At 47.2% G+C, this 14648-nt stretch overlaps 2 protein-coding genes across 11 annotated transcripts in view; one reads left to right on the top strand and one right to left on the bottom strand.

Moving 5' to 3' along the window:
* The window catches only part of DRC3 (dynein regulatory complex subunit 3), a 49523-nt gene extending 46016 nt beyond the window's left edge, over positions 1-3507 (bottom strand). The window contains exons 1-2 of the mRNA XM_023191739.1: positions 3346-3507; positions 2316-2426 (exon numbers count right to left, since the gene is read on the bottom strand). The gene's annotated coding sequence lies outside the window, so the exon portion shown is untranslated. The remainder of the gene's footprint in view (positions 1-2315; positions 2427-3345) is intronic.
* A 346-nt stretch (positions 3508-3853) lies between these two features.
* Positions 3854-14648, top strand: part of TOM1L2 (target of myb1 like 2 membrane trafficking protein) — a 130645-nt gene continuing 119850 nt past the window's right edge. For 7 of the 10 annotated variants that reach the window (XR_002726271.2, XM_023191725.2, XM_023191724.2 and 4 more), the window contains exon 1: positions 3854-4062. Coding sequence is in view for 8 of the 10 variants with exons in the window: in XM_023191725.2 (XP_023047493.1) it covers positions 4011-4062 (52 nt within the window). In the remaining 2 variants the exon portion in view is untranslated. The remainder of the gene's footprint in view (positions 4063-14648) is intronic. The other 3 variants (XM_023191728.2, XM_023191727.2, XR_002726272.2) reach the window with 2 other exon arrangements.

The following is a 14648-nucleotide window of genomic DNA, read 5'->3' as shown; positions in this document are numbered from 1 at the left end:
GACCACATTCTCATCCTTAACCCTCTTGGTGAGGACATCCAGGAGGGATATTTTCCCCCACTTTCCGCCCCTGACTCTTGCCTCCCTGCTGGCCCTACTTCCTATCTTTGTCCACATGCCTCCCCAGCATCCAGGCCTCCCTGAACCTCCTGTCCTTCTCCGCCCTGCTGGTCCCTGATGCTAGGCAGCCCCTGTGCTTTGCTTTTCATTCCACTGGGCACTGCTGGAGCCCTGGTGCAGGGCTGATGGTGTCCGCTGAAAAGCCAGGTTGGGCCATACAATCCTGTTACCTTGTCTTAGAGACTTCCCTCTAAGACTGCCCTCTTCTTTTCTACCCAACCATCCACTTGGATGCAGTTTCTGCAAATATGCATCCTCTGCCCTGAACTGTCCCTCATAAAATGTCCCAATGAGCTCTTGTGCACACTTCTCTCTTGCTTCTAGGGGAGGCATAGCCTCCACACCCTTCAACCCCTACCCCTTCTCCACCTGTGCCTTCCATCCTCCCAAGACCTTGGTCCTTTTCTTCCTACTCTCTCTAATCTGTTCACACCGGCTCCACCTCATTGGGGTGACTGATTCTACCCCCAAAGACGGTTCCAGCCCTCGGCCTCTCTCTCCAGCTCCCCAGTCTTGTGTAGTGGTTTCCCCTAAGGTTTCCCATAACTTCTCATCAACTTGTCTTTGGGGGAATTTTAATGTGTTATATTTGGCGGATGTTTTCTGTAAAGTGTTTGGTTTTTTTTTTTTTTTTTGGCCAGGCGCGGTGGCTCACACCTGTAATCCCAGCACTTTGGGAGGCTGAGGTGGGTGGATCACAAGGTCAGGAGATCAAGACCATCCTGGTCAACATGGTGAAACCCTGACTCTACTAAAAATACACAAATTAGCTGGGTGTGGTGGCACATGTCTGTAATCCCAGCTACTCGAGAGGCTGAGGCAGGAGAATCGTTTGAACCAGGGAGTTTGGAGGTTGCAGTGAGCCGAGAGCGCACACCACTGCACTCCAGCCTGGCGACAGAGTGTGAGACTCCATCTCTCCATCTAAAAAAAAAAAAAAAAAAAGGTGCTATACTTTGGGAAATGACTCTTAATTTTGATTTCAAAACTTTAACTGACTTATCCCTCTTACTTCATCAGGGCCTTGGTACGTGTGACAGATCAAGTTTGCTTTCAGTCAAGCCCAGCAACTGCTATGCTAGGAAATGTGGGATTGTTATTACACATGCTATTTTATAAGCACATCAGGGCAGCATTTGGATCCTTACTGTGCATCTTTCAGTAACTCACTTCGCCTATCTAAGCCTTGGCTTTCCCATCTGTAAAAGGTGGATAATTCCTCCCTCCTGCATTTGTGTGAGATCACGTATTTAGTCCAAACATGGGTAGTGAGGAACTGCTACATGTTGTGAATAAAACAGATGGATTTTTACCCCTGCTTCAGGCATGAATCAAACAATAATACAGCTATTTAATTACAAACCATGACAATTTGTAGGTGTAGGGAACTATGAAATCGTACATTAGGGGCACCTGGCCTGGCCAAGGAAGACAGGGCTGATTTGAAGGACAAGTAGGAAAGAAGGAGGAGATAACTTCGTGGCAAGGCCCTTGAGGTGGGAGAGAACAGACGTGTTGCCCTTTGGCTGAAGTCATGCAAGGTTGGAGAGGTCTATGGGAGTTCTGTTATTATCCTAGAACCCCTGGAAAGCACCTAGGGCTTAATAAGGGCAGCAACATTAGCTGGTTATGGTGGTGCATGCCTGTAGTCCCAGCTACCTGGGAGGCAGAGGCAAAAGAATCGCTTGAAACCCGGAGGCGGAGGTTGCAGTGAGCCGAGATCATGCCACTGCACTCCAGCCTGGGCAACAAGAGCGAAACTCCATCTCAAAAAATAAAAAAAATAAGGGCAGCAATGTGATCAGATCTTAGTTTTTAAGAAGCTCACTCTAGCAGCAGTACTGAGAATTGCAAAAGTACTTAGGTGAGAGATGACCAGGGTGAAGCAAGATGTGAATGGGAGAAATTTCTAGAAACTTAACTTCCATGTAGGGCTAATAATCACCAATATCCAGGTAAGAAAACAGAAGCTAGTTAACAAGGTTAATTAACATGCCCAACTTCATACACTTAGCATATGGCAGAGTCCATTTTCCTAATCATGACTCAACTGTACCTAGGGTACTGGGGACTATCGTTGCCACAGCTCACAATGTTTCTCACAGTTGTCCTGGGTTCAGGGCCAAGGCCCAAACAGTCCTCCTCTATGGGGATCTTAGTAGTTTACCACCCAACCTGGGTCCCCTTTGACTTGCCTGATGATAGTGTTGTTGAAGACCAGAGAGGTTGGAGCTGCGGAAAGCAGCAGAGTTTTACACAACTGTCAACGGAGTAGCCTCGTCGCAGAGAACAGATCCAGAATTTTCCTGGGAAATGATAACCTGGGGTCAACAGGATCTGAAAACTATAGTCCCTATTGGCCATGAATTGATAGGAAGAAAATTGGTTGAGCGAGATGGCTTACACCTGTAATCCCAGCTCTTTGGGAGGCTGAGGTGGGAAGATTGCTTGAGCTCAGGAGTTCAAGATCAGTCCGGGCAACATAGCAAGACCCCGTCTCCATTTTTAAAAATAAATAAATAAATAATGAACAAAAATTGTTTTTAAAAGAATAAAATCAATCACTTACTGAATGCTTACTGTGTGCTCAGTGCACAAGCATTATTTAAGTACATGTAAGCTCCGGAGGCCATAAAAAAGGAAGTCCTAATGCCCTTATTTCCCAGCTAGGGAATCTGAGGCTCCAGGGAGGGAAAGGAACTTGTCCAAAGTCATACAATGAGCTGCTGACAGAGACAGATGTAGAACCTGAGTATCTACATGCCTCTGCCTCCCAGGTAGCTGGGACTACAGGCATGCACCACCATAACCACCATATTCACATCCAAAGCAGTTTATACAGTAGCAAGATGAAATCATTTGACAGTTATGAGGTCAGATATGATGGCTAAATTCTGGGAAAAGTTATCGGTGGACAGGGTACCTCTCTTTTATGAAAGGAGGCTGGAAGACGGAACCTCTTAAAAAAATCGATTCTAGCCCTGCTCCCTCGGGAAATGCTCCCTTAGTATTTCTTTTTTATTCAAAAGCTTGATAAGCCCAGGACCAAAGGGTCTTGGCTGTCTCAGCACGACTGTAAAGTGGCTGGGAGAGGACCTACGTGCTCATTTGATAAACAAGAAGGGCCGGGACGGCGTTCTCCGAGAAAAGGGTAACAGGAAGGAATTAAGTCGGGCGCTGTCTGTCCCTGCGAGTCCTCCCGGAGCCTCAGCTCCCAAGTCTCACCTTCCCAAGCGCTGGGAACGCGACTGGTTCCACGCAGCTGACGCGTCTCCCGGTTGCTGGGGAACCAAGCGCCGCGACTTGGTTGCTAAGGGGAAGTCAGCAGGGAGACATCCTGGGTGAAAGTTGACAGATCACGTGACCACATCTCGGGTGGGGAAACACTCCTAACACCAATCAGCCGTAGAGAAAACAAATGTTTCTCCAATCACTACTTTCTATGGGCGGGGATATTCCTAGATTCACCGCTGTTCCGTCCTTCTATTTGAGTGATTGACTCGTCTTTTGTCCAATAATAGTAAGAATCCTTTAGATTGCCCAATATACGGAGGAATCAAAATGCGCAATTTCCTCTTCGGGGGCGGGCCAGGGGAGGTGCCACCACGGCTGACAGGGACTCCGGTGACCTAGCTCGCTCCTCGGCCCAATCGGATGCTGCGGGGTGGGTGGGGGCTTCGCTGACGGAGGTGTAACGGCCAATCGGAGGCGGACTTTGTAGGTGTCCCCCAATAGAGACGCGGTAAGGGGGCGGGGCCAAGGTCCCGGCGCTCGGCGTTCCAGAGGGTGGGGAGGGGGCAAGTGTCAGTCAGGACGGGAGTCCGGCGGGTTACCGCTGAGACCTCGGTGGCAGACAGGGGGTCCGGGCCGCTGCGTGTTGTCCACCCAAGATGGAGTTCCTCCTGGGGAACCCGTTCAGCACCCCGGTGGGGCAGTGCCTCGGTAAGGCCGCGTGTGGGGCGGGAGGCTGGGCGACCGCGGCGCTGATCCGGCTGGTGAGGACCGCGGGCCTCCGCTGGGCGCCGGTGCCACTTCACGAGCGGGCTGGGTCTCCGCCAGGCGCGGGTGCCACCCCACGAGCGGGCTGGGCATCCTGGTCGTCGGGCCTTCACTGGGCGCCGGTGCTACCTCACGGGCGGGCTGGGCCTCTGCCGGGCGCCCGTGCCACCTCACGGGCGGGCTGGGCATCCTGGTCGTCGGGCCTTCGCCGGGCGCCGGTGCAACCTCACCGGCGGACTGGGCCTCCACCGGGTGCCGGTGCTATCCCACGGGCAGGCAGGGCATCTGTGTCCTCGGGCCTCCTCCCGGGCACTGGTGCCACCTCACGGGCGCCAGTGCCACTCTGCTAGGAGGCATCCCTGAGACCCAACTTGAACTCGGAGATGCCCCAGGCTCCCCTGACCATCAGCGCTGAGCCCTTCCTTCCTTTTGCTCCTAGAGGTGGTGCCAACTGCTGGTCTGCTTCCCCAATACCCTTTGAGAGATGCCACTGCATGTGTCTTTATCCAGCCCAGCAGGCTCGCTGCCACTGCCCCAAGGACCTAGTTCTCCCAGACCCTTTGTGGGATGTCACCTTTTTCTCTATCTTTGTTCCTCCTCTTCGGTACCAGCAACCATCAGACTGGGCACCCTCCCAGAAATGCCCCCTGCTCCGGGACTTGCTAATTTGAGCTGCAACTCAGCTGGGCTGTAGGAGGGACTGGGATGGGAGGAGGGGCTCTTGGAGGGTGATTATCTTGGCAGGGGGATGGCATGCCTGCAGTGCCTCCCAGGAAAGAAGGGAGGCTGTGTTATTTAATGATAAGAGCCCTGGTCTGGGAATTATGGAAGCCTGGACTCTAGCGGTGGGTTTGCCAGTGACTCCGTATGACCTTGTGCCCTTTCTGATTTGAAGTTCCCCCTGTCAAAGTGTTTGGAGATGAGATGTGGTAGGTCCCTTAAAGTTCTCAAGTTTTGATATTCTTTGTAGTACTCTGCACGTTGACTGTTGCTCCCTCCCCCGCCTTGTATTATATTTACCAAAGCTGAAATCTTTTGTTGGCAATGTAGAGAGAATGTTATTCAGGATTATCTGTTAATCCTATAGAGGGGATGTGGACACCTGGGGACACCAGAGATGGCCAGAATCCTGGATAAGGAAAGCCCAAAGTGTAGGTAAAGGAATACGGAAATGGCCACCATATGGGACTTCCTTAATAAAAAAGCAACTTGCCTTTTCACCCAAGGCAGTGGCTTATGCCACTTGATCAGTCAAGAATGCTGATTAATTTGTTTGAAAACTGGGTTCCTCCTGGTTGGTTGAAAGACTGGTAAAACATCTTTTATGAGCCAGGATCTTTGGTGTCCTTATGGGCCTGATTTTGGCAGTAGTGATTTGTTTATTTTCTGCTTTGCTTATGAAATTCTAGCTTCCTTTCTAGCCTTTAGTGGGGCCTGTAAACTTACTGAGGTCTCTCCTGTTAGCTAATTAGCATTTAGGAGGAGCCTTTCTTTACTTTCTGGCATAGTATCTTTTTTAATGCATCATGGACCCCAAAAGAGTGTTTTCCCACCTTTTTGACATTTTGTCCCTTGCTGCCCACTGGAGAGTCTCTGAATTTTCACTTCCTTACTTCTTTCTCGTGGCCTTTCTCACTCTCTTCAGGTTCTCTTGCGTGGCAGCCACACTCCAAAAACTAATTTCCAGCCAGTTAATGGAGGGAGCCAGAAAACTTGGGGGAATTATTTTCTTTTCTGTCCCCTTTAAAATAGGAAGCTCTACACCTTTAAAATGACAGGGTAGTAGATGAGGGGTAGAAGTTAAAGGGGATTTAAAATACAAGTATGACCGGGCGTGGTGGCTCATGCCTGTAATCTCAGCACTTTGGGAGGCCAAGGCGGGCGGATCATGAGGTCAGGAGATCGAGACCATTCTGGCATAATACAGTGAAACCCTATCTCTACTAAAAATACAAAAAAAAAAAAAATTAGCCAGATGTGGTGGCATGCACCTGTAGTCCCAGCTCTCAGGAGGCTGAGGCAGGAGAATTGCTTGAACCCGGGAGGCAGAGGTTGCAGTGAGCTGAGATCATGCCACTGCACTCCAGCCTGGGCAACAGAGTGAGACTCCGTCTCAAAAAAACAAACAACAACAACAAAAAAACCCCAAAAAACAAATATAAGGGATGTAGGGATATATAGCAAGTGGAAAGAGCGTGTTATTTCTGTTAGGAAGACCTGAGTTGAATTTTGACCTGGCCCATTTCTTGGCTGTGTGACCCCAGAAGATTGTGTTGCCTTTCTGAGGTTTAGTTTGTCAGTCTTCTGAGAGAGAGAGAGAGAGAGAGAGAGAGAAAGATTCATATTCACAGAGTGATGTAGTTTAAATGAGATAATATATGAAAACACTTAGCATAGTATCTGGAACATAGTAGAAGCTCAGTAAATTGAAACTGTCACTGTTAGTAACAGGATACTTAAGTTAGGGTTGGATTTTCTATCCGGAGAGGGTGTGTGAAACAGCTGGCCCTTCTGTGACCTGTGAAGGAAAAGAGCCTACCAGGCCCCAGGGGTCACCATTGCTTGTAAGATGCTTGACTGTAAAGATGATGATGGCTCCCCATTGCCAGGTAGTCAATAGGTCATTTCAGTTCAGGTAAATGATTAATGGACAGAATGAGGTGCTAATGTATATTCTGTACTGTTGTGACAAAGTGTCAAAGTGACTTTCCTGATATTTAGTGTTGTTGGTATTCTTTTAAAAGAACGTGGGAGGTTGGGGGGTTGGTGGGAGGGAGGGGGAATACAGAAATAAAATAACAACTACAAAGCTAATGATTAAAAACAGCAGCTGTAGGCTGGTTGTGGTGGCTCATGCCTGTAATCCCAGCACTTTGGGAGGCCAAGGTGGTGGATCACTCACGGTCAGGAGTTTGAGACCAGCCTGGCCAATATGGTGAAACCCTGTCTCTACTAGTAATATAAAAATGAGCCAGGCATGGTGGTGGGCTCCTGTAATCCTAGCTGTTCAGGAGGCTGAGGCAGGAGAATCGCTTGAACCAGGGAGGCAGAGGTTGCAATGAGCCGAGATTGCGCCACTGCGCTCCAGCCTGGGTGACAGAGTGAGACTCTGTCTCCAAAAGAAAAAGAAAAAAAAAAGAGCTGGTCTGTCTCTGATCCCTGTCCTCAATGGATTTATGGTTTCAGGAGAGAAGGCGGAGATGCATGAAACTATGAGTGGAGTAGACTGTGAGTGCCGAAGGAGTCAGAAAGAATTCAGAAGAGTCTGGGGTGACAGGGACTGGCTTCTTTGAATCTCAGAGCTGTTCATAAAGGATGGGTAGGAACTCCGCATGCAGGATCACTGGGCCTAGGGACAGCTGAATGAGGCAGGGAGTGGGACACGGGCACGTCTGTGAGCCCCAGTCTTAATGGAGCAGAGGTGGCTGTGGGGAGTGGTGGCAAGTAGCGTTTAGCCACAGGATGAAGCCCTGCTCTGGATGGAAGGCATCAAAGACTACATTCTTTTTTTTTTTTTTTTTGACACGGAGTCTCGCTCTGTCGCCCAGGCTGGAGTGCACTGGAGTGCACTGCCTTCCAGGTTCTGGCAATTCTCCTCCCTCAGCTTCCCAAGTAGCTGGGACTACAGGTGCCCGCTACCACGCCTGGCTAATTTTTTGTATTTTTAGTAGAGATGGGGTTTCACCGTGTTAGCCAGGATGGTCTCGATCTCCTGACCCGTGATCCGCCCACCTTGGCCTCCCAAAGTGCTGGGATTACAGGCATGAACCAACGCGCCTGGCCTTTTTTTTTGTTTTTTATTTTTTTGAGATGGAGTTTCACTTTGTCACCCAGGCTGGAGAGCAGTGGCATAATATGGGCTCACTGCAACCTCCGCCCCCCAGGTTCAAGCGATTCTCCTGTCTCAGCCTCCCAAGTAGCTGGGATTACCGCCGCGTTGTTTTGTATTTTTAGTAGAGATGGGGTTTCGCTACCTTGGCCAGGCTGGTCTTGAACTCCTGACCTCGTGATCCACCTGCCTCAGCCTCCCAAAGTGTTAGGGTTATAGGAGTGAGCCACTGCGCCTGGCCCAAATACTACGTTCTTTAACTGACTTCAACTTTTAGTCTCTTTGGACCTAATTTTCCCTGCCTATAAAAAAATACTTCTCAACAGCTGCATGGGAATTACACCTAAATGATTTTGTCTGTTCACTTCAGTAGGCAGTTATGAGTGCCTGTGGGGGCCAGGCCTGTACTAGGCTCTGGGGATGCAAATATTAACAAGCTGCTTTTAGGGAGCCTTCAGTAGAGGCAACGGGCTCACAAAAGCTGTCCTGAGTCTGAGTGGTTGGTGGAGTAATTCTTATTCTGTCTTGTGCATAGGCCTCACGCGAACATTCTAACCTGGTACGATTTAGTAGAACACTTAGCATGTTCATCTCAAGCTAGCAGCTAAGACCACGGTCTGACGTAGTTAACTGTGCATTTCTTGCATCCATCCTGCCCTTTATTCTGGAAGTTAGTTCCTGAGTAGAAAGCATGGTTTAGAGCGAGAGTAAGCTGGAGAGGTGCAGTGGCTCACGGCTGTAATCCCAGCACTTTGGGAGGCCGAGGCGGGTGGATCACCTGAGGTTAGGAGTTCGAGACCAGCCTGGCTAACATGGCAAAACCCCGTCTCTACTAAAAATACAAAAATTAGCTGGGCATGGTGGCGCACGCCTGTAATCCCAGCTACTTGGGAGGCTAAGGTGGAAGAATCCCTTGAACCCAGGAGGTGGAGGTTGCAGTGAGTCGAGATAGCGCCATTTGCACTCCAGCGTGGGCGACAGAGTGAGACTCCGTTCCAAAAAAGAAAAAAAAAAAGACAGAGCGAGACCCAGAGAGAGAGAAAGCCTAGCCATGGTGTGAGAGGCTAAGAAGTGTGGAGGAAGAAAGAGTACTTACTTATATTTCTTAATTTTCCGTTCTGCAACAAACTTCAAAATGTTAACTGTCTTAATCTCAGCCTTCCACAACTGCTTGGAGTTGGATGACAGCTTGGAGTTGGATGTCATACCTGGGGAGTTCCCCCAGTCAGGTCCGTTGTGTCTGCAGCAGTTTGCAGTTTTCCTTGTGTTGGCTAGAAAAAGTTTTTAGAAAATCCTTTTCCAAGAGTGAAGTTTAGATTCAAAGATCAGTGAGTAGTTAGTTAATTCTGATGAGAATATTGGGGGTGGTGGGCATGTATTCTCTTCATTGTTCTACTTTAATAAACAGGCAAGAAGCAGATATTCTGTTGCAGAGTTTGTTTGTAGACTGAGTGGTTGTTGGACATAAACTACTTCATAATATCCTGTGAATGGTAGACGTTTAACCTGGCTGTTTGTACCGAGAATAATTAGTTGTCCCTCAGATTGCTATGTGTATTAGGGTTCTCTGGAGGGACACAACTAATAGGATAGATGTATGTATTTAGTGGAGTTTATTAAGGAGTATTGACTCACGCAGTCACAAGATGAGGTCCCACAGTAGGCTGTCTGAAAGCTGAGAAACAAGGACGCCAGTCTGAGTCCCAAAGCTGAAGCACTTGGAGTCTGATGTTCAAGGGCAGGAATTTGCAAAACCCTTTTGCTTCAGTCATTTTATTTAGTGTTCACAACCTTGTGAGATACACAGGAAGAGAACTGGAAGGAACTTATAATTCTTAAGTACCAACTATATGCAAACTCTGTACATAGAATCTCATTTAACCCTCACAACATTTAACTATTTGGGTGTTAACATCCCTGTATCGCATAAGGAAATCGAGGCTCTGAGAAGTTAAGAGACTTGTGCAAGGTCAATGCCAGAGTGAAGCCTAGAATCTACTCCTGATCCAGTGCTTATTCTATGCTGCCATTTATGTTACTTTCGGCTCTCAGAGCTCATGATTCAGCCACAAGGGAATCACCTGGAGGGCCTGTTAAAAGTGAATCCCACCATCAGAGTTTCTGTTTCAGTAGGTTTGGGGTGGGAACTAGCATTCTACATTTCTATCAGGTTCTCTAGTGATGCTGATGCTACTGGTTCACTTCGAGAACTGTTGTTCTTGATTTAAAGTTCTGTTTCTTTAATCTTTTCTTTATCGTTCTTCAAACATTAAATGTGGTTTTTCTTGTGGACAGGCTAAAAGAGTGATTATTTAGAATTCGTTCATTTATTCATTCAGTGGCCCTGTACTATCTGTGTATAGCAAGCTAAGAATTTCCCAGTGTGTAGGTATCTAAATTAGATAAGATAGAAAGTAGTTGCAAGATGATAGATAAATGCAGTAAAGAAATGTAGGAGGGGAGGGGTGACCTCAGGTAATAATAATAATGGCTAAAGGTTTTTGGTTTTTTTTGTTGTTGTTGTTTGTTTGTTTCCAGATGGAGTCTTGCTCTGTTGACCAGGATGGAGTGCAATGGCACGATCTTGGGTCACCGCAACCTCCGCCTCCTAGGTTTAAGGGATTGTCCTGCCTTAGCCTCCCAAGTTACTGAGATTACAGGCACCCACCACCACGACCGGCTAATTTTTGTATTCCTGGTAGAGACAGGGTTTCACCATGTTGACCAGGTTGGTCTCAAACTCCTGACCTCAGGTGATCCGCTCATCTTGGCCACCCAAAGTGCTGGGATTACAGGTATGAGCCACCATGCCTGGCCCTGTTTTTGGGGTTTTTAAAAAAGTTTAATGTTGTATTCCTATGTACCAAAGACTGAAGTAGGTACTTTATACATCTTGCAGTCATTTGATCCTCACAGCAGTGCTGTGAGGAAGGTACTGTTGTTATCTCCATTTTCACATAGGGACATTAAGACAATGAGAAGGTATGGCACCTACCTAAGGTCACACAGCTAGCAGTGAGGAAGCTACAGTCCGAAAGCAGCGTTCTGGCTCCGGAGCTGGTATCCTGTCACGCTGTGCTGCCCTCAGCAAGAGTAAAGTGAAGAGGAACACTGTAGGAGGGAAGGAGGAACTCAGGAAAACTCTGAGGAGGTGGTGTCTGCTGAGCAGGGCTTTGATGAATGGATAGGATTTGGTTTGTGTAGAAATGGAAAAGGATGTTTGGTTTTTTGGCAGAGACAACTTGAGCAAATGCTGGATGTTAAGGGGTAGGCGGGGTGATAGGATTTATTCTATTTGCCTAGCAAAGGAGATGAGACTGGGAAGGGAGGATAAGGCCTGATTGTGTGGAGGGCTTGCTTCATATGTTGGCTAAGTAGTTTGAACTTTTTTTTTTTGTTTGTTTGAGACGGAGTCTCGCTCTGTCGCCCAGGCTGGAGTGCAGTGGCCGGATCTCAGCTCACTGCAAGCTCCGCCTCCCGGGTTTACGCCATTCTCCTGCCTCAGCCTCCCGAATAGCTGGGACCACAGGCGCCCGCCACCTCACCCGGCTAGTTTTTTTTCTTTTTTAGTAGAGACGGGGTTTCACCAGGTTAGCCAGGATGGTCTCGATCTCCTGACCTTGTGATCCGCCCGTCTCGGCCTCCCAAAGTGCTGAGATTGCAGGCTTGAGCCACCGCGCCCGGCCCGTTTGAACTTTTTTTTAGAGGTACTGGGGAGACATGAAAGACTTCTAGGGAGGGGAATAGCATGGAAGCATAAATATCATTACAGAGATAGGGAGATTTCTCCTTAGCAGTCACCAGAGGATCATTCTGTGTACCATCAAAGCCCTCTTCTGTGCAGAATTGGGGAGGGAAGGTGGGGGAAGGAGGGGGGAAGTCAGCTGTGGTCAGTGCTACTCGCTCTGAGGTCAAGGGTAGGGACACTGTCTATGAAGCCCCCTCAGAAACAGAAAGGTGCCAAGGCAGGTTGATGGAGCACTGGGAATAAGTCTAGAGCATTTGTCCTTAATTGCCTGGACAGGTCTTAAAACCCCTGACATCGAAAGTCACGTGGGGCATCAGCCTGCTTCTCCTCCTGCTCTGTTTATTGTATACAAGGACAGGAGCTGACACATTCCCAGGGCTTTTCTAGAATTATGCCACTGCTTAGGAGTGGGCTATCAGAATATCTAAAATTCTCATATAATTGTGTGGTTTTTGTTTTGTTTTGTTTTTTGAGTCAGGGTCTTGCTTTGTCACCCAGGCTAGAATGCAATAACATGATCATAGTTACAGCCTCAACCTCCTGGGCTCAAGTGATCCTCCTGTTTCAGCCTCCCAAAGTGCTGGGATTATAGGTTTCAGCCACTGTGCCCAGCCTTTACTTGTGCTTTTTATAAAATGATGTATAACCAGATAGAAAATATGAAAGATACAGAAAAAATACAAAGGAGAAAATAATCTCCACAATGTGCGTCCTTAGAAATTTGTTGAGATGCTTATTTCACATAATGGAATACTTTTGTATTTCCCTCTTCATCTTCTCATGCCTTGAAGAGGCGACATTGTAGAACCACTTATCATATTTCTGTATAATCTACATTTATTTATTTATTTGCTTGGGATATTAGGAAAGGAAAACGGTGTAAATACATTGCCCAGAGGAGCATCAGTTAAGGTTGTTGCTCTTGAGCTAGCAGGTAAATCACCCAGAAATGTTGAGCTAACCTAGTAGTCTGAAAAGATATAAATAACATTCAGACTTTTTCTGCTGACCCAGCTTGTTGTGGTTAAAAGAGGTGACTTTTAAAACCAGTCTCCGACTTGGTTACATATGTTATTGCTCCCTCCAGTCTTCTTGATTTAGGAGATTATCTGCTTTTCTCCATTCAATCATCAAGCCTGATGCCCATCAGTCCTCACCTCTTCCTAAAGGCAGCCTTCCTAGACCACCCTGTTTATGGTGATGAATCTCTTCTCTGAGCTCATAGTGCTTGCTATCCATATCATTCATTTGGTTCTTCCCTTATCTATAAAATAGAAAATATTACTTGTCCTCCAGGTTTTTGTGACGATTAAATGAGATAATGTGCTTAAAATCCCTAGCACAGTGTCATACAGTCAACTAATATTTTTAGACTTCTTGATTCCCTCCCTCCACTGTTACTGTTGTTATTTATCTTGTGTTATTTATCACGTGTTTATTGCCATACTTTCTGAATAAGGCTGGAGCCTCCTCTACTTTCTGGTTCCTTGTGACCTTCACAGCACATGGTAGAGTATATTCTACATAGTTGTTCACTCCATAGGTTTCTTTCTGTCACTGGTATTTAGCATCTTTCAAAGCTAATATTACTAGCCATCATTTCCTGGCCCTCACCATGTGCCAGGCACCTTGCTGAGTGCTGTGCGTACTTGCCTCATTAAAAATTTTTTTCTCTGGAAACACTGTTAAGTGAGTGACATTATCTTCATCTTACAGGTGAAGAAATAGAGACTTTACACGGGTTCAGAAATTTGCCCAAGGTTTCCTGGCTCAAGTAGGCGGAGCTGTCCTCTCCAGCTAGGGGCTCTAGCTCCAGCATTTTTGTTTGTTCATGTTTCCTTTTAGACATCAAGCATGGTCTGTTTCCATTTGGACAAGAAGGAGCCTAAACTGATTTCAAATGGGAATTCCAGAAAGATAGCATAGTTCCGCCAGTGGGAATGTGGACTCCCATTGCTCTCTCTTTGTTCTCTTCCAGCACTTAGCACTCTTTGTTCTAGATTGGAGTCAGTCCCATCTTTGCTTCTCGATGTGACTGCTTTTGTATGAGTCCAGCAACTGCTAAAACTCAGTTTCCCAATCTGTAAACTGTGGTGGTGAAGGGAGTACAGGAATACTTGCACTGTCACACCTTACAGGGGTCAAGTGAGTATGTAAAAGCAAAATGTGTTATGTTATACATCATTTAGACTAAACGTTCCATGAGGGCACCTGTTTCTATTCTTTAAAAAAAAAAAACTGTGATAAAATACATATAACAAAATTTCTTTTTTTTTTTTTTTTTTTTTTTGAGACAGAGTCTCACTCTGTCACCCAGACTGGAGTGCAGTGGCGCAATCTCAGCTCACTGCAACCTCCGCCTCCCAGGTTCAAGCTATTCTCCTGCCTCAGCCTCCCGAGTATCTGGGACTACAGGCGTGCACCACCACACCCGGCTAGTTTTTTTGCAATGTTTGTAGAGATGGGGTTTCACCATGTTGGCCAGGTTGGTCTCGATCTCTTGACCTCGTGATCCACCCACCTCGGCCTCCCAAAGTGCTGGGATTATAGGCGTGAGCCATTGCACCAGGCCCAAAATTTACTATTTTAACTGGTTTTAAGTGTGCAGTTCAATGGCATTAAATATATTGACATTGGGCCAGTCGCAGTGGCTCACGCCTATAATCCTGACACTTTGGGAGGCCGAGGTGGGTGGATTGCCTGAGCTCAGGAGTCGAGACCAGCCTGTGCAACACTGGTGAAACCCTGTCTCTACTAAAATACAAAAAAATTAGCCAGGCGTGGCAGTGTGCGCCCGTAGTCCCAGCTACTCGGGAGGCTGAGGCAGGAGAATTGCTAGAGGTGGAAGTTGCAGTGAGCTGAGATCATGTCACTGCACTCCAGCCTGGGTGACACAGCAAGACTCTGTCCCTAAAAAAAAAAAATATATATATATATATATATATATATATA

Source organism: Piliocolobus tephrosceles, chromosome 16 (genome assembly GCF_002776525.5).
Source record: "Piliocolobus tephrosceles isolate RC106 chromosome 16, ASM277652v3, whole genome shotgun sequence".
In the NCBI taxonomy this organism is placed as follows: Eukaryota; Metazoa; Chordata; class Mammalia; order Primates; family Cercopithecidae; genus Piliocolobus; species Piliocolobus tephrosceles.
Note: the sequence above shows the minus strand (reverse complement) of the source record. Positions and strands in the feature narration are given on the sequence as shown.